This window comes from Rhinolophus ferrumequinum, chromosome 7 (genome assembly GCF_004115265.2).
Source record: "Rhinolophus ferrumequinum isolate MPI-CBG mRhiFer1 chromosome 7, mRhiFer1_v1.p, whole genome shotgun sequence".
Classification (NCBI taxonomy): domain Eukaryota; kingdom Metazoa; phylum Chordata; class Mammalia; order Chiroptera; family Rhinolophidae; genus Rhinolophus; species Rhinolophus ferrumequinum.
The window spans coordinates 21,311,798-21,331,808 of record NC_046290.1 but is presented as its reverse complement, the minus strand read 5'-3'; the positions used below and the strand labels follow the sequence as shown (position 1 = coordinate 21,331,808).

The following is a 20,011-nucleotide window of genomic DNA, read 5'->3' as shown; positions in this document are numbered from 1 at the left end:
TTCAATCCATTTTAGATGTAACCTCGGGTATGGTGAAAGACCCACCGGACGTCTTGGACAGGCAAAAATGCCTTGACGCTCTGGCTGCTCTACGCCACGCTAAGTGGTTCCAGGTTCGGAACATCATTTTACTTTTTTATTGTAGCCTTATGAGAGAGTAGTTCAGTACAACATGTTTAACTGTGTTTAAACATTTCAAAACATTGCCCAAGCAACACTATTTTAAATTAAATTTCAGAAAATATGTTAACATAGAAAGCGAGTTTGAAGATCTGCATATTGCAGTTACTATTCATTTGACAATAAACTTAGGTTTTGGGGGTGTTTTGTAGTTTGGGTTTTTTTTATTTTTATTTTTAGTGACTATATATTAAAGTTGACTTCTTTAGGAACATCACATGTTTGTGTATATATATTATATTCCATAAGGCTGCAGATTAACTTTGCTTTAAATAATGGAATATGTGTTTAAAGCTTTGTGTATAGTTTTAAGATTTTTCCCCCTCTTTCTCTAAGTTAATGAGTGTAGGGAGTGAAAGGTGAGGAAGCAGCTGTTTGGTTTAGTGACTTTGCAATCATGCAAAGGCACAGAAGGGAAACCAAACAGATTTCCTTAACCTCTCAGTCCCTAGACAAACTTTTTAGCTCTTTACTTTTTCTTTTATTTCTAATGTAGGCAGATTTTTTTTAAGTTTACTGATTTAAATGAACACAGGTCAAGGTTCACAGGGGATCAAGAAATATTATTCTTGTATAATCTGTTTACTTTGACCTAAAATACCAGCTTTTAAATACTAACCCTGGCATAAAATATTGCTGTAAATGGCAGCTCATTAATCCAATTGTAAGTGTGGTTATTTTTGTTTTATTTTTATCTGAGCTTCCATTGAACAGTGGTATTTTGACTTTTTTTCATCAAGGGATATTGTCAATATTTCTAAGAGTAATTCAATTGGTTTTTGTGTTGCTCTCAAGGCTAGAGCTAATGGTCTGCAGTCCTGTGTGATTATCATACGTATCCTCCGGGACCTCTGTCAGCGAGTTCCAACTTGGTCTGATTTTCCAAGCTGGGTGAGTAGTACCTAACTGTATGGTGTGAAAAATAAACATTTAGGAAATATTTCTGCAGTCTCATACTTAATTATCAACTTTATTTTCATTTCCTAAATATAGTTTCTTTCCTCTTCTAGTGAGAAATCCTGGGGATCTTAGAGTTTTTAATTTTCTGAGAATTTATTATTTAAACAGTTTCACTTAATGTTTCTTTTTGTATTTTCCTCTCCTTTTTGTGTTCTTACAGTGTTTAATTTTTTTTAAAATAAAAGCGGTTAATTGGCTTTTACATACATAGAAGTACAACGACTAAAAATTATTAATCTCTCTTTACAAGGTTCTGTTGACATGTAAAAATAATAGATAAGGTTAAGAATTTTTAAAATTCAGAAATAATACATTATTTAAAAATAATGCATAAACATGGGAAATTCAAATAATGCAGAAACACAAAATAAGTGAAATTCTTATCACTTAAAGGTGAATTATATCAACAGTTTGTTTTGATTTCTTCCGGGGAAAAGAGGCACGCATGTACATCATATATATTTTTAATATATGTACAAGTATCCATTTGATCTTTGAACTATTTTGGTTCCTGAATAACACAAATTCAGATAAAGAATTACTATAATTGAACTTAGGATTCCAGAGTTGGGTTGGGTTAGTGAGAATTGACTAGCTAGGGTTACCTGAAGTCTTTTTCTTTTCTTTTTTTTTTTAAACACAGGAGTGATCATGCTATTTACATTATTTGCATCTTTCTTAACAAAAGGCATCTTTGGAGCTCTTTGAGAAGGGCACAGTCAGATCTCCCTCTTTCTCTGCATTGACTACATGGTATTCCTTTTGTATGGACATGCCATATTTTAACTGCTATCTATTCGATGGACATTTGGGTTGTTTGCAGTGTTTTGCTATTAAATCTTCATATTGTTGACAAACTTTTGTGAGTCTTATACTAAGGCTGGGACAAGATCAAAGAACACGTGCTAATTAATTGTGCACCAGAAAGTTGGATTATTTAAAACTTCCAAAAACTTCCAAAAACTTTCCCTTCACACCCTCACTAACTGTGGAATACCATTACATTTCTTAACAATATGATAAGTAAAAAAGTGTCTCATTTTTAAATTTTTTTTTTAAGTAATTGCTGGCATTTGTAATTATTTTTCTCTTTTAACTGCCAGTTGTTTGTTACTCATCATTTTCTTAATAATTTATATTCTGTCTATCAGAAATTAGCCTTTATCTGTATTGAAAATTAGTTTTTTTTCCTTCTTTTTTTTCCTAATTAAAGTTTATTGGGGTGACAATGGTTAGTAAAGTTACATAGGTTTAAACTGTACAATTCTGTAATACATCATCTGTATATCACATTGTGTGTTCACCACCCAGAGTCAGTTCTCCTTCCATCACCATGTATTTGATCCCATTATCCTCATCTACCAACCCCACGCCCCTACCCCATCCCCCTACCCTCTGGTAACCACTAAACTGTTGTCTATGTCTTTCAGTTTTTGTTTGTCTTGTTCCTTTGTTGCTTTCAGTTTTATATCCCACATACCAGTGAAATCATATGATTCTCTACTTTCTGACTTACTTTGCTTAGCATAATAATCCCAGGATCCATCCATGTTGTCACAAATGGCACTATTTCATCTTTTCTTACAGCAGAATAGTATTCCACTGTGTATATATGCCACATCTTCTTTATCCAATCTTCTGTCAAAGGGTACTTTGGTTGTTTCCATGTCTTGGCCACTGTAAATAAAGCTGTAATGAACATCGGAGTATATATATCTTTATGGGTAAATGTTTTCAGATTTTTTGGATAGATACCCCGGAGAGGGATTGCTGGTACTTCTAGTCTTAATTTTTTGAGGAACCTCCATGCTGCCTTCCATAGCAACTGCATCCAATCTGCATTCCCACCAACAGTTTATGAAGGTTCCTTTTTCTCCACAGCCTCTCCAACACTTGTTATTGTTTGTCTTGTTGATGATAGCCATTCTAACTGGTTTGAGGTGATATTTCATTGTGTTTTTTATTTGCATTTCTCTGATGATTAGTGATGTTGAGCATCTTTTCATGTCTATTGGCCATCTGTATGTCCTTTGGAGAAATGTCTGTTCAAGTCCTCTGCCCATTTTTTAATTGGATTTTTTGGTTTTTTTGGTGTTGAGTTGTATGTGTGCCTTATATATTTTGGATATTAGCCCCTTATCGGAGGCGTTGTTTGCAAAAGTCTTCTCCCATTCAGTTGGCTGCCTCTTTATTTTGTTGATGGTTTCTTTTGCTGTGCAAAAGCTTTTTAGTTTGATATAGTCCCATTCATTTATTTTAGCTTTTACTTCCCTTGCCTTTGAGGTCAAATTCATAAAATCCTCTTTGATCCCAAGGTCCATAAATTTAGTACCTATGCTTTCTTCTATGCAGTTTATTGTTTCAGGTCTTATGTTTAGGCCTTTGATCCATTTTGAGTTAATTTTGGTACATGGTGACAGATAACAGTCTAGTTTCATTCTTTAGCATGTGACTTTCCAAGTCTCCCAGCAACATTTATTGAAGAGCTGTCTATTCTCCATGGTGTAATTTTGGCTCCTCTGTTGAAAATTATCTGCCTATATTCATGTGGGTTTATTTCTGGGTTTTCAGTTCTATTCCATTGGTCTGTGTGTCTGTTTTTCTGCCAATACCATTCTGTTTTGCTTCTCAACTTTATAATAATTTTTGCTATATAAAAGTTTTAAAATTTTTACAAATTCTAACTCATTAATCTTTTATGATTTTGTATCCTACTTACAAAATCCTCTTGTATTTTTGGTTATAAATCAGTTCACACATGCGTTCTTCTAGAGCTTTATTTTTCCCATCAAATTTTTATTTTCTACAGGTGCATATATCTTTTTTAATATCTAGCAAAAGTTCCTAGGAGAATATTTTCCAACTTAACAGTAGTGGTTGTAAAAGGGATGAGTAAAAACGAGTGAGTAAAAGGGATTCTTAGGATAGAGATCTATATAATGTTTGTTTTTTTCCAGGATAAAATATGCATGTATTGCTTATACAATTAATTTAAAAATTATTAATTGATTAAAATTGGATCCAGCTATATGTTTTACCAGACCAATTGACAATTATTTCAGTACCATTTAACAATTTATTTAATAATGATTGTCTGTTCTCCCATTTCCCAGTTTGAAATCTTATTATCATAAACCAGGGGCAATTTTACCTTCTACAGGACATTTGACAATGTCTGGAGACATTTTTATATAGTTGTCAAAACTGGTCACCAATAGCATTGAGGTTGAGAAACCCTGTCATAAACCAAAGTTCCTTTTTTTGTGAGTGTGTTTCTGCGATTGTCTTTTTATTCCTCAGCCCATTTTCTTCTCTCGGACTAATCTCTTGATTATTGAAGCTTCATAGTTGTTTTAAAGTTCTGATTGTTCATCTCATGCCCTCTCTCCATTCTCTTCCCCCTGTTATAAACACAGAAGAATTTTTTTGGCTTTTCTCATATGTTTGTTTTTCCAAGTGAACTGGACAACCATTTCGTTCAGTTTCTCCAAAGTTCTCTTGATGGTTTCTGTGTAGTACTGCATTGAATCAGTAGGTTAATTTGGGGAATAGCATCACTTTATAATTATAATACTAACTCTTCATAGCCAAGATTATGGAACGTCCTTATTGAAATTAATTTTGTGTCCCTATTTAGATTTGAATCTCTTCTGTGCATGTTAAGTGGTTTTGGTATTTTTGTTCCTAAATATTTTATCTTTTAGAGTTTTTTTCCTTCACGTTCTATCTTCTGGTTATTGTTTATGTATATAAAAGCTGTTAACTTTGGATATTAATTTTGTAACCCAACACCTGATTGCATTTTTTTATTTGTAATAACTTTTTTCATGTGATTCTCTTGGGTTTTCTAGTCTTTGAATCATATCTACAAGTGATATTTTGCCTTCTTCCCAATATTTTTCCTTTTTTATTTTTTCTAATTTACTTGCTACTTCTACAATAAATATAGAATAAAAGAAATAATACTATCCCTTGCATGTTATGTTCCTAATTGTATTGAAAAGGCTTCTATAGTATAAAGTGATGTATAGCATTTTATTTCAGATACTTACTTGTCGTGTTAGAAGTATCAGTCTTTTCCTGGTTTACTAAGTAATTTTGAATCAGGAATGGAAATTGAACTTTATCACATAATTTGTCAAAGTATTGACATAAATGGACAGTAAATTTCTCCTTTAATCTGTTAATATTGTGTATTATACAAATAGGTGTTCTCATATTGAACTACCTTTGCATTCCAGGAATGAGTCTCATATAGTATGAGAGAATAATCTTAAAGAACTGTTAAGTTTGTTTGCTGATAGTCAATTTAGGACTTTTGCAGTGACATAAAATAATAATTTTGTAGTTTTGTTTGTCTCCTTTGTCAGATGTTGAATCTATAATGCACAAACTCTATGATAAAGTTAGAGTTTGGATTTTCTTGTATCTTGTAGCATCTTTATTATTACTTTTTTTGCTTTCAATTTTTCCTTGTTTGATTGATTGATTTGACTACCCAGTAATAGTAGTACCCATATGAAAGCAAAATGACAAATGTGTGTTTCAGTATTTCTATTTGTGATCAGAACTTACTAAATTCTTAATAGATTTTAAATATAAAAATACACAAGGATCATAACTTCAAATTTTAAAAATTTATGGAAGTAAGCATTCTATATCATCATTCTACTTCCTGCTTCCTTCAACTTCAGTCCCCTCATCCCAGGTGCCCTTTGATGCTTTTTCTGTTTTACTAAGTCCAAGCTTCAATACTTATGAGAATGGACTCTCAGGCCAGTCCTTCAAGGCCGTTCCTGGAGTCTGGAGGTCCACCACTTGCAGATGGCCTTGGTCTGCCCTATACCTTATTTTTCCTCTCATCAGAAAGAGCAATCAACTTCAGAGGGCACTCTCTCCTTTGAAGGTACAGAGCTATAAGAACCGAGTGGGAAAGAAAGGATGCACAGGAGAAAGGAATTTGGGGACATAGGCCATTGCAGGGTAATGATGGGAGAGTCAGGGAGGGCAATCTACTAGCTGATCTTTGAGATCATGTACATAGAAAGTACACCAGTATTTCAGTAGTTGGAAACACACCAAGATGTCAGTGTTTTTAAATTAAAAATTACTCCTAGTATTGTATACTTTAGGCAGTGGTTTATCTATTTTTTTCCCCCTCACCCCAAAGAATCAGCCCTTTAGATTTATCTGTCAGATCTATCATTTTCCTCTTTAATAATTCATTAATTTCTGGTTTGTTTTCCTTGGGTTTATTTTTGTTGTTCTTTTACACATTTCTTGAGTTGGATATTTGTTTCATTCACTCACACTTTAATTATGTAGAGGTGTTAAAGCTGAACACAGATTTTTGGCCATGTATGTAATATTTTTCTGTTTATTTTCTATGCTATCTGAAATTTGTATTAATATTATTACTTAAGCCAAGAGTAGTTTTGAGGGAATTTTTAAATTCTACATGATTGAAGGAGGGTGGCTTTTGTTTCTGTAAAAAAAAAAAAAAAGTTTTTATAGCATTGTCATCTAATAAATGTATTCTATTTGCAGTTTTTTTAATTTAAACTTTTTCTTTGGGGTCCAGTAATATGTACAATTTTTATAAACCGGACACTTAAAAGATGTGTTCTCAGCAGTGTACAATATATATGTCTTAGTTCAACTTCATCAGTCATTCTGTTCGTACCTTCTATATTCTTTCCTTAAATATTTTTTGTGTACTACATCTGAATATGGACTGACAAAAGTGAATTAAAATCTGCTACTTCTATTGTATTTCTGTTAATTTCTCTTACATTTCTTACAGTTTCTGCTTTATTGTTTTGTTGCAGTGATATTTTGGACATAAACGCTTAGGACGGTTTACGTTGTGAATCTGAACCCTTTGCCATTATAAAGGACCCCTCATTGAATACTGTCTTCCATGAGTTAATAAGAATTGTTCACTTATTAATATTGAAACTCTACCTTTCTTTTTGTTAGCATTTTTCTGGTGTGATTCTGTTCGTGTTTCTTTTGTTTTCTTCTGTCTTTTGCCATAATTCTTACCTTTTTCCTTTTCTTGTTCTTTTCTTACGAATGTTTTCCTTCTGATTTAGGCAATTAGTTCTCCTTCTAATTTTATGTGATATTGTCTTTTATCCATTTGTTTAACAATTTTAGATAATGTCTGTCAACCTCTCATCTATAAAAGCTGAGAAAATTATCACTTCTTCCTGCACCTCTTCCTCCTTTGGGCTTTTTGTTATGTTTTCTTCTTTCATTTGTTTCTTTTAAATAAGCAATAATGTATTTAAACTTGTTTCTTGGTTTATTTATGTTAATATATGCTGATTCCACTTTAGAAAAGGAGGGACTTTATACACTTATATTTTTTTAAACCTTAAAAGTGTAAAAGTAACTACTTTTACCTTACGTATAAAAGTAACTACGTTTGCCTTATGTAGTGTTATTTCCTATGATTGTTTATGTTCCAGATTTTTAAAACCACTAGGTTTTTTACTGGGGTTTCTCCTATTCATTTCATTTTTTTTTTTTTTTAAGATTTTATTGGGAAAGGAACAGGACTTTATTGGGGAACAGTGTGTATTTCCAGGACTTTTTCCAGGTCAAGTTGTTGTCCTTTCAATTTTAGTTGTGGAGGGTGCCGTTCAGCTCCAGGTCCAGTTGCCGTTGTTAGTTGCAGGGGGCACAGCCCACCATCCCTTACGGCAAACTGGCAACCTTGTGATTGAGAGGACACACTCCAACCAGCTGAGCCATCTGGCAGCTCAGCGGCAGCTCAGCTCAAGGTGCCTTGTTCAATTTTAGTTGAAGTAGGCAGAGCCCACCATCCCTTGCGGGACTCGAGGAGTCGAACTTGCAACCTTGTGGTTGAGAGCTCACTGGCCCATGTGGGAATTGAACCGGCAGCCTTCGGAGTTAGGAGCACGGAGCTCCAACCACTTGAGCCACCGGGTCCTATTCATTTCTTGATTGAGTGTATTTTGTCATCAGGTAGTTTTTATCAAATAGTGTTTAAGTTTCTTGAATTTCTTTTATGTTTAAGAAGCTGCCAATTGACATTACTTCAATGAGAAACACATTGTTGGGTTATAGTTTTTCCCTTTCAATTTCAAGTATTGCTATCAATACATTATCGTCAGGCATTGAGTATTGCAAAGTCTTAAGTCCAGCCTAATTATTTTGCCTTTACTTAGACTGTTAAAAGAATTCCTTATTTATTTTTGAATTTCAGTAACTTTAATCAGATTATGACTTGGATTCTATTGCTCCCCCTCCTCCCATCTTTCTTCTGCTTCCACTCTCCATTCAAGCCGTTGTTTCTCAGTCTAGCGTGTAGGCCACAGCTCCCTGGCCCGTGCTGGTATTGTGAGCCTTGCGCTCCCCCGGCTGAGGCAGTCGGTCGCCAATTGTCGGTCGGCCACTCACAGCAGCTCTCACTGGCTCCTGGTTGCTCATGGCAGCACACAGCATCCCGTAGCAGCTCAGGCCAACCTCCGGCTGCTCATGGCAGCCCAGCTCCAGGGAGAGCTGTTGTTCACAATCTTAGCTGTAGAGGGCGTAGCTCACTGGCCCATGTGGGAATCGAACCGGCGACCTTGGCTTTAGGAGCAGCGCTCCAATCACCTGAGCCACCTGGCCGGCCTGGATTCTATTGTTTAATATCAGCGTTTCATTGAAATCTTTATGTTCTTTTGTCCTGCAGATTTGATTTTTCTTTCAGTTCGATTAATTATGTCTAATTAATGTCATTCTCTATTTTAGGGACACCAATTACTCTTATCTTGGATTCTCTTTGTCCTGCATATCTATTGTCTTTGTGATTATTTTAATCTTTGTTCTCTTTATTGTTGCGTACCCTGTTATTGTCTCTTTGGCAGCAACTTGATTTTCAGTTGTGTCCTAATCCTCTGTGCTACTTACAATAAATTTATTAGTTCTATAATAATGTTATTTTGCATTTCAATTTTCTTTATTAGCTTTGTAATCTTTTCATTTCACCTTTGAGCTCTTAATTTTATTGGTTACTTCTATGCATCAAGTTTTCTTATAACTCAAAACATTAGCGGATTACATCTCCATTAAATTAAGGTTCTTCCAGAGTGGATTATTATTTATTTTAATAGTTATTTTTTAGTGCAGTTTTTGGTTCACAGCAAAATTGAGCAGAAATTACAAAGAGTTCCCACATCCCCTCTGCTACGTACAGCCTCCCCATCAATATTTTGCAGCAGCAGTGCATTACAAGCATTGAACTATTAGGTTGGTGCAAAAGGAATTGCAGTTTTGCAATTTTTTTTAATTTATTGGGATGACAATTGTTAGTAAAATTACATAGATTTCAGGTGTACAATTGTATATTACATCATCTATAAATCCCATTGTGTGTCCACCACCCAGAGTCAGTTCTCCTTCCATCACCACTTATTTGATCCCACAATTATTTTTAACCTTTTAAACCGCAATTACTTTTGCACTAACCTAATAGAATTAACTATAATTATCACTCCATAGAGTGATAATTATCAAGTCCGTAGAGAATAGATTTTTTTCATGCTATTTTCCACGCAAATACAAAGATGTCATGCCTGGTTTGTTACTGTTTTTTTTCATCTCGTTAGTGCTTAGCATCTTCAGTTCACAATATCAGCTTTTCATACCGAGACATCCAAACAAAAATTGTCACGTTTTTAAATACCTCTCCTTTTTTGTTCACCTGTGAACTCTGCCTTGAGGACTGCTTATGAAAAGGAATAGGGTTTGGCTGCATGCAGCCTTGTTATAGACATGGTCTGTGCTTTCTCCTGTGTCTTAATCAGATGTGCTGTGCTACTCTTTGAGGTGGGTTTCATTGGCACACCTTTAGGCTTTAGGTTTCAAACCCAGGATGGGCTCACGGAGCCTTTGCCTATGCAGAATCTGCTGTATTTGTTTTCTGAGCCTGTTTGTCATCTCCTTTTCAGGAACAACTTACAATTCCTTGAACCAAGAAGGGGTTTTGGGTATGTGAAGCCACTTTGGGACCTTGTGTTGAGAGTTCACAGCCATCTTTGATATTTATCTCTACCTCTCCTTTGGAAGATCTTACCTTATTTTTTATCTACATGTTATCCAAATGTCTATTTATTATTAGAGATAATTAAATGTGGATAATCAGGATTCTTTTGCTCTTTTCTTCCTCACTTCCCTTTCACTCTACTATGGTGAGTTCTATTACTTTACCTTTCTCTGATGAGATGGAAGATGGTCAGAGGGGTTTTTACAATTAGGAAAATATCTTTTCTTGGGACTATTTGCAACTTGACTTGTTCCACTTCTCCAAATTGGGAGGTTATTGGTGAAATTTTTTGGATTTTTTCACTCACCTGCCAACCCCCACCCCCGTATTCTTTCTAGAAAGCCAATGTGTAAGAGCTACATGGAGAGTTTGCCAAGCTACTTAGTTTCTTGGAAATGTTCTTTCACTGGCCTTTTCCTATGTTTTGTTGAAGTTATTACAGTTTTGATTGGTTGGCAGTAGTGTGTGTTGTAACATTTTTTTTTAACTTTTAAGTGTTTTTCAAGGACCCACTCATCAGGTCTAAGTCAAGTAGTTGTTTTAATCTAATTGTGGAGGGCAGCAGCTCCCAATGGCTCATGTGGAGATCGAACTGGCAACCTTGTTGCTAAGAGCACCACACTCTAACCATCTGAACTAACTGGCCGCCCTGTAACATATTTCTTAATCATAATCATGTTTCAGGGGCAAGAGATCTTGAGATTTGGTTTTTAACTATCACCTTAAGCAGAGACTAACTTTTCTTCTTGATTTCCTTAAAGGAAATTTGAAATTCTTACAAGCTTTATTATTTTCAATTTTATTTAGCATTCACGTTACTTAGTTTGAATAAGTCTTTAACAATGCCTGCTTTTAAGCTCTTCCTTTACAACTGCGATGAGTATTAAAAATGGTACTCTGCCTTCAAATTAGTTTTTCTTTTGTCCTGAATCTATAGTGATGGAGTAAAGAAAATACAAAGTTCTATTGTAAGTTTAGTCTGGCATCAGAATTGCTATAGTATCTAAACCTCTAGGATGCTATACCTGCTGTAATTTACGAAAAGGTATGTAGTTAATTCTTAAGTGTTTATTGTATGTTTTCTTTCTAAACAATATATATTAGGATGAGGAATATTTTACACAAAAGAATGATCTGTCACAACGTGGATGAACCTCCCAAACATGTGAATGAAGCCAGACACAAAAGGTCACACATTATATGATTGCATTGGTATGAAATATCCAGAATACACATAGTGACGTACTACAGATTGGTGGTTGCCATAGACTTGGGGAAGGATAGAATGTGGGAACAAACTGCTTAATGGGTAAGGGGCTTTACTTTGAAATGATGGAAACATTTTGGACTAGATAGAGGTGGTGATTGCAAAACATAGTGAATGTACTAAATACCACTGAATTATTTACTTTAAAATAGTTAATTTTATGTTACGTGAATTTTGCCTCGCTTATATTTTTAAAAAGAATGATCTGTCAAATGTAAAAGGACTGCTCCCAAAGAAGCTGAGAGAAATGCCATAATTATACTTTCTGCTCAAGCAGCAGTTGAAATGTGTGATTTAACATTTCTTTGCACATAAGTTATTGGATTTTCAAGAGTATTTTAGATAGATGCAAAAAATTTAGATTTTAGTGGTGGTGGCTTGTAGTAAGAAAGTCACTTTTAAAACTCACTAATAAAGAGTTTTTAAATGATAGGACACTGACAGCTCAAGGCAAAGAACTGATATTTCTTAGAATCAGCAGGTTATACTTTCACTATATCATCTCATTCACTTTAGCTTAAAAATAGTAACTCAGCACTTACCTACCCCTTAACAAAACCACCTAAAGTGCACACTCACTGCTAAATCACCAATAGCTGTGAGTAAACTCTTGATAGTTTTTATTAAGAATTGTTAAGTATGAAATAAGGTGTTGTGCATAAGTATAATACAAAATTGTAACATCTTGCAAATGGATTTAGGAATGGAAGTCTGTCGTGCATGTACCAATATTAATTACTCTGTATCAACTGGAATATAGAATTGGCTTTTGTATATACAATTGCTTGTAATTGTATTCATAAAATCCTATTTTAATAACATAAACATCTTTATCTATAAAATGGGAATTACATCTATCTCCGAAAGGTGATTGTGATGATTAAAATTGGTTAATGTGTGTAAAGGCTCAGAACAATGCTTCGTATATAATAAACACTCAGTTACAATGGTGAAAAGGGTAACTGCTACTGTTATTGTTATTTAACCATGCTACTATTACTATTATTTAACTAGAATTCCTAGTGTTAGATATTTCCATTGTTTCCAGTCTATTATAGATAAACAGCTGCACTGAATAAATTTTTGTGTTTTTGTTTAAGCATAGTAATCCTATAGTAAATCTTTAGTACTGGCATTGCTGGTATGTGCCTTTGAGCTTGCCAGTTGTATACTAAAAAAGGTTTTACCAGTTTACACTCAACACCAAATGAAAGTATCTGTGTTACCACAATCTCACAGGTGTTTTTTAAAATATGGCCCTTGACCTCTACCAGAGCTAGAAACTAATATCCAAGGAAACTAGTTGTTACCTGTCTGGATCACCCATTGATAAAAAAATATTTATTGAGATACAGTTGTAGTTAAAAAAAGGATTTTGAGTTACAGACTTGGGTTCAAATCATAGTATTTTTCACCTTCTAGCTGTATAACTTTGGACAAGCTACTTAACCTCTTTAAGTTTTCTTTTTAATCTTTAAAATTGTGGCATAATAGCATCTAGTTATGAAAATTAAATGAAATTCATTTCAAGTGCTTAGCGTGGTACCTGCCCCTTTGTAACTAGCATTATTGTTATTAATATTATTAGAGATGGGGAAGAAAAATATGCTTCCTGACTTTTTTAAAGCAAATACTACAATCATTGATTTCAAATCACTTAATGTAGAGAATTTTTCTCTTTAAATAACTTTAGCTACCAAAATCCTTTATAATTATAGTTAATTATCATTTCCCTAATTTGATTCTGTTCATCTTTCATATTGTCCTTTTCCTTATGAATGCATACATTTTAGAGTTTATAAATCACATGTATTGCACTTCTTTTGCTTAGGAAAGCCACAAACTGTAGACATCTATTGGAAAATAGCCATGTTCTGTAGAAAATTAACATTTTTAAATTGCTTGCTTTCACAGTAGATGATCTGACCTAGAAGTCAGATACTTGACTTAGTTTCCTTGTGTTTAAATACATTGACTTTTTGTTTTTCATAAGTAAATCATTTCTTTCTTTGTTTTTAATTAGTTTCTACCTTTATATGCAAGTATAAATCACAAATTCCCTCTTCTTAGGCCAGTCAACAAGCAATTTTTGAGAAAGGTTTGAATTACTTGAAACATTCTCTATCTTGACATACAGATTATAGGTGATTATTTAATACTTGTTTTTTCCTTAATATTTTCTAAAGGTACTAAGTAAAAGTTTGGAAAGTTGCATATTTTATGTTTGGTATTTTAAGCCTAACATCAGTAAGTAATTTGCTTGTTATTCTTGACTTCTTTTATCAGTAGAATTATTTTCACATTCTTTCCAAAAGTTTTCTGTTTCATAAACATATTAAGTATTTTCTACTTGCTGGCCATTTATGCTAGGCAAAGGGGTTCAAAATAGGTGACATTCAACTTATCCTTCAGAATTTCACATTCTGTCGGACATCCTAAAAGAATACTTGATTTGTTTGAAATAGAAATTTATTACACATTCGTAGAGGTGTCTGGAAAACTGCAGCTGATTCCTTAAAATACTGAAATTTTTCAATGAAAATCGTTCAAAAAATCTTGACATCTTCTGCATTATTAAACTGGATAAACTGAACCTCTTAATTTTTTTAGTTGTGATTTACATCATTATGAACATTATTTTCAATTTTATTTCAATCTCTTGTGCTGAGTTGTCATATTTTACTGTTGTTAATGTGCACTGTCTCTTTAAATTCCCGTCTCTCTTATAACTTATTCCTAATTTGTGTGGGACTGCAATATTCCTGTGTCGAAACTTTATAGAATTCTTAGTTAAAAGATTTGGTGGGGGTGGGAGATGAGGGTAAGGGGGATCAAATATGTGGTGATGGAAGGAGAACTGACTCTGGATGGTGAACACATAATGTAATTTATAGATGATGTGGTACAGAATTGCACACCTGAAATCTATGTAATTTTACTAACAATTGTCACCCCAATAAATTTGAAAAAAAAATAAATAAATTTAAAAAAAAAAGTGCAAAGAAGAAAAGGAAGGGAAAAAAAAAGATTTGGGTAATGGCCTAGGAGTGAATAACTTGACATAGTTTTCCCCTCTGATTAAATTTATGAGCTTTTTAAGCACACAACTAAAAATTGGATTCTCACTAAGGTATTTTCAGCCTCAGTATCATTTTAAGGATTTCATTGTAGTTCCAATCTGTTTACTTCCTTGGAATTGTTATTGGTGATCTTATTTAAAATTTAAGTTAAAGCTACAAAATGGGTGAACCTTAAACATTGTGCTAAGTGAAGGAAGCCAGACACAAAAAGCCACATTTTACATGGTTTCATTTGTATGAAATATCCAGAATAGGTAAATCTATAGGAATAGAAAGTGATATAGTGGTTGTCAGGGATTAAAGAAGAGGGACAATGGAGAATGACTACTAATGGGTATGGAGGTTCTTTTGGGAGTGATGAAAGTATTCTGGAATTAGAGAGTGTTTATGATTGAACAACTTTGTAAGTGTATTAAAGACCACTGAGTTGTATACTTTAAAAGAGTGAATCTTGTTATGGGAATTACGTCTCAATTTAAAAAAATCTGTATGAAAGCAAATTTTCTAATAGACCCTTCAAAATACTTCCTGGATAGGCTGCTATCTAAATCTGTGCTTTTACTTTTGTCTTTTATTCATTGTGAAAGCATAATGTGTATTTTCCTTAGGGATAATAGAAGTTCAGTTGTGCATTAAATGAAAATTTAGATAATATACATTGTTTGTAAAATAAAAAAACAAAAGTCTTAGTATAAGATTGATCTGCTCTAACTCCTTAGTATTATCAGTCTGTAGGTATTAAAGAACAAAATGTATGTTAGCTCTAAATATCTAAAGAATTTTAAGGACTGTCGTATTTTAATAGTAAAGGATAACAATAAAAATAGTTTTAAAAAACCTATTAATCTACTTTACATTTTTCTTTATCAAATATAAATTGTAAAATATTTTAAAAATCTAAATTACATATTGCCTTATGAGTTTTGTTTTCGTTACTTATTTAATTTTGATGGTTTTTATATTGTAACTTTTTTGTTTTTGTGATTTGTTCTATGTAACTTTTTAAGTCTTTAAAATTTTTAATTTTCATTAAGTAGTTTGTCATTCTAGTATTTGCAAATGAATAATTCCTTTGATCTGTAAACTGTTAAACACATTTTCTTATGCTTTTATGTTTAGGCTATGGAGTTACTGGTAGAGAAAGCAATCAGTAGTGCTTCTAGTCCTCAGAGCCCTGGAGATGCACTGAGAAGAGTTTTTGAATGCATTTCTTCAGGAATTATTCTTAAAGGTAAGTTTTACTTCATGTTTAATGTTTGTATATTTGATAATTGAATAAGAATTCTTCTTTCTTTGACAAAAAGCTAATTTTATTTTCTCACTATGGTGATTGCTGTAGGTAGTCCTGGACTTCTGGATCCTTGTGAGAAGGATCCCTTTGACACCTTGGCAACAATGACTGACCAGCAGCGTGAAGACATCACATCCAGTGCACAGGTACCTGTGTGTTCCTAATCCCAAAGCTTTGGTGGGTCACCACCCGTAAGGTTTTTTTTTTTTAATAATTGTCTTTTAGAAGAAATACTGTGTAGTATTCATTCTGCTGCTGCTTTAGTAAGTAAGCCCTTAGAAGGGATTATAATTTAAACTAGATTTCCCTGATATGCCCTTAAATTTTATTATTTTAACTGTGTGTCTAATTAAGTGTATTATGTAAATATAAAAATGCAGCAACATACATATCAAAATCAGTAGAGAAACTATGTCCTCCGGTTGTACAGAAGTGGTGTGATGTGATGTGATGTGTAGTTTGTGGAATTATTGATATAGTTTACCTTTTCCTGCCACTGGAAAGGCCATCTAATGAGATAATTAAAAGTGTGGGCTCTGGAGTGAAGACACCTTGGGTTTGAATTCCAGCTCTGCCGTCTCATCTGTAAAATGGGGATAAAAGCAGTTTTTGTCTCAAGCAGGATTGTTGGGAGGATTGAATGAATTCACATGTGGAACTTTAATGTGTGTATCGTGTACTGTTGGGTTGGCTCCAACTCCTGGCCACCCTGTGAATGAGTGATGTCCACCGTGTCCTGTCCTCAGCAGCCCTGCTCAGTTCTGCAGATTCATGCCTAGGGCTTCTTTTATGGAGTCAATCCATCTTATATTTGGTCTTCCTCTTTTCCTGCTGCCTTGTATTTTTTTCCCAGCATTATTGTCTTTTCCTAAGAACCCTGCCTTCTCATGATGTGCCCTAAGTAGGACAGCTTCAGTTTTGTCATTTTTGCCTCCAGCGATGTTTTAGGCTTAATTTGCTCTAGAACCCACTTATTTAGTCTTTCTGGTGGTCCAGGGTATGCGTAGAGCTCTCCCTCCAACACCATAGTTCAAATGAATCATTTTTTTTCCTATCACCTGCCTCAGTATTCACCTTTATGTTAGCTATTATCACAATCATTATTATTTATCAATCCTGTTTGAAGAAGAATCATGGAAAAGAAAAAAATATGAGAACTGAATGAATGAATGAAAAAAATCGATCTAAGACTCCCATAGCTTTACCTTTTTGTTTCCAGAAATGTGTTAAATGCACTATCTCATCTGACAAAAAATAAAGAGGAGTTAAAAATAGTCTAGGGGGGTGGGAGATGAGGGTAAGGGGGATCAAATATATCGTGATGGAAGGAGAACTGACTCTGGGTGGTGAACACACAATGTAATTTATAGATGATGTGATACAGAATTGTACACCTGAAATCTATGTAATTTTACTAACAGTTGTCACCCCAATAAATTAAAAAAAAGAATAAAAAAAGAAAACATGGGAGAGTTTCAAAAAAAAAAAAATGCACCAAAAATACATCCGAAACCTACACACCAAATGTAGTTAATTGGGAAAATTCCATTTTCTATTAAGTATTTTTTTTAAATCCACCAATGTCAATATAAATAAGGTTTGTATTATTATACTCTCAGAGCCAAAGCTATACCAAATTAAAGTCTTTATTAATTAAAAAAAAAAATAGTCTAAACAGCACCACTTTGGAAAACAGTTTGACTCCTACTTGTATGTATACATACCCAAGAGAACTGAAAACATGTCCACACAAAAACTTGTACACAAATCTTCATAGCAACATTATGCATAATTGCCAAAAAGTGGAAACATCCCAGATGTTCATCAATTGGTGAATGGGTAAACAAGTATAGTATATCCACACAGTAGAATATTATTCAGCCATTAAAACAAATAAGTACTGATATATGCTACAATATGGATGAACATTGAAAACCTTATACTGAGTGAAAGAAGCCAGACACAAAAGGCCATATGATTCCATTTATATGAAATATTCATAGTAGGAAAATTTACAGAGACAGAAGGGTAGATTAGTGATTGTCAGGGTGGGTGAATCTTACGATATAGGAATCATATCTCAAAAAATAATCTAAACAGTTATATTGAGGGTTATATCGTATAGTTAAAGTTGCCATTTAACCAAATAACTATAATAAATTCTCCTTGAATTAGTTTAAAGAGTATATATTCCCCAAAATTTGAGGAATAGTGCCTCAAGTCCTTCTGGTTTCGAGATTTCATGAGATCTTGTGATTGTATATACATAGCCATGTAGTGAAAATTTTTCTTAGTTCATGAAATTAACAAGTTGAAGTATGATCTTCCTTTTGTAAATCTGGGTGATTGAGTGAGTGTGTGAAAATGGGGAGATAAGTGACTATGACCCAAAAAGGGGTTCACTGAATAAGTGGACACTTTTCTTTTGCTGTATATTATTTCAGATTGTTTTTTTTTAATGAACATAATACCAATTTTTTTTATTTTTCAAATTAACTCTTAACTTCTGACTCTTTGTTACAGTTTGCGTTGAGACTCCTTGCATTCCGCCAGATACACAAAGTTCTAGGCATGGATCCATTACCCCAAATGAGCCAACGTTTTAACATCCACAACAACAGGAAACGAAGAAGGGATAGCGATGGAGTTGATGGATTTGAAGCTGAGGGGAAAAAAGACAAAAAAGATTATGATAACTTTTAAAAAGTTTCTGTAAATCTACAGTGTTAAAAACAACAGATGCCCATTTGTTGGCTGTTTTTCATTCATGATAATGTCTACTTTGAAAAATTTATCAAGAATTTCATGGAAGAACCAAGTTTTTCTATGACATTAAAATCTTAATGTACAGTGTTAGGTGTTATATGAATGGAAAGACACCCCCAAAAGAATTGTGCTCCAACTATGGGGAAACAGTGGTTCAGATGTTTTCCCCATTATTTTGGTTTTATTTACTGGTATCCTAGTTCCCCCTATTTTTGTGTCTTTTATTAACTAGTCTTATTAAATATCTTTACTGTATTTAATGCAGTATTTGTGCTTCAGTTGCTATGTGTATTTTGAGATTTTTATTTAGAGGTTTTGTTTGTTCTTTGACACTAGTTATTTCTTTGTGTTATCGATGATACCTTTACCCCTTCTTAATATTTTACAGCAGTACGTTTTTTTGTAACGTGAGACTGCAGAATTTTTTCCTTTTGTTACTCTATATGTGATGAATTACAACACAAAAGGTTATCCTGCCATTTAAGTGCTCAGAACTGAATGTTTCTGCAGATCTTGTGGCATTTGTTTCTCTAGTGTGATATATAAAGGTGTAATTAAGACAGATTTCTGTTAATCTAATCAAGTTTGCTGTTAGTTGTGCATTAGCAGTATAAAAGCTAATATATACTATATGGTCTTGCAACAGTTTTAAAGCCTCTGCATAATTAATAATAAAAATGCATGACATTTTTGTTTTTAATAGACTTTTAAAATTATAATTTTAGGTTTGACACGTAGATCTTTGTACAGTTGACTTTTTGACATAGCAAGGCCAAAAATAACTTTCTGAATATTTTTTCTTCTGCGTAAGTGGAAAGGGCATTTTTCATACTATAAGTGGGCTAACCAATATTTTGAAAAGAACTTTATTGTTGTACAACTAACAACAGTAACTAGCCCTTAATTATGACAGTTCCTTATTGGTATGTGTGAGATTACTCTAGCGACTATTATATATAACACAGTTGAATGATTCCTTCCCCCTCTACCCCCACACCCCATCACCCAGATAATTTACAGTTCTATTAACAGTGAGGTTGATAAAGTATTACTGATAAAAAATTAAGATTATCTAAGGGGAAAAAAACAATTATTTGGTGTGGCCATCTTAAATGCTTATGTGTCCTACAAAAAACTAAATATCCTAGCAGTGGTGTAATTAAAAGTTACATCTTACTGTTGATGTATGTATGCTCTGGTACACAGATGTCATTTTGTTGTCAGCACTACAGTGAAATACACAAATAAAAACTTAAGTTCATATAATGACTTAAATGTATTATATGTTAGAATTGACATCATAAACTGCTTTTGCTTTGAAATGACTTATGCTTCAGTAAAACCATATTCAAATGTATTGGGTACTTACATCTTGTTATTCCTGACAACCGTTTGTTGCCTGAGCCCAT

The 20,011-nt window shown here is 33.5% G+C and overlaps 1 protein-coding gene across 4 annotated transcripts in view; it reads left to right on the top strand.

Annotated features, from left to right (window-relative positions):
* Nucleotides 1-20,011, top strand: part of ZFR (zinc finger RNA binding protein) — a 69,447-nt gene extending 49,436 nt beyond the window's left edge. For 2 of the 4 annotated variants that reach the window (XM_033110200.1, XM_033110199.1), the window contains 5 exons: nt 16-113; nt 976-1,071; nt 15,665-15,776; nt 15,885-15,982; nt 18,360-19,956. In XM_033110200.1, the coding sequence (XP_032966091.1) occupies nt 16-113; nt 976-1,071; nt 15,665-15,776; nt 15,885-15,982; nt 18,360-18,539 (584 nt within the window). In that variant the 3' untranslated portion in view covers nt 18,540-19,956. Of the gene's footprint in view, nt 1-15; nt 114-975; nt 1,072-15,664; nt 15,777-15,884; nt 15,983-18,359 lie in introns of those variants that run through there. The other 2 variants (XR_004423499.1, XR_004423498.1) reach the window with 2 other exon arrangements.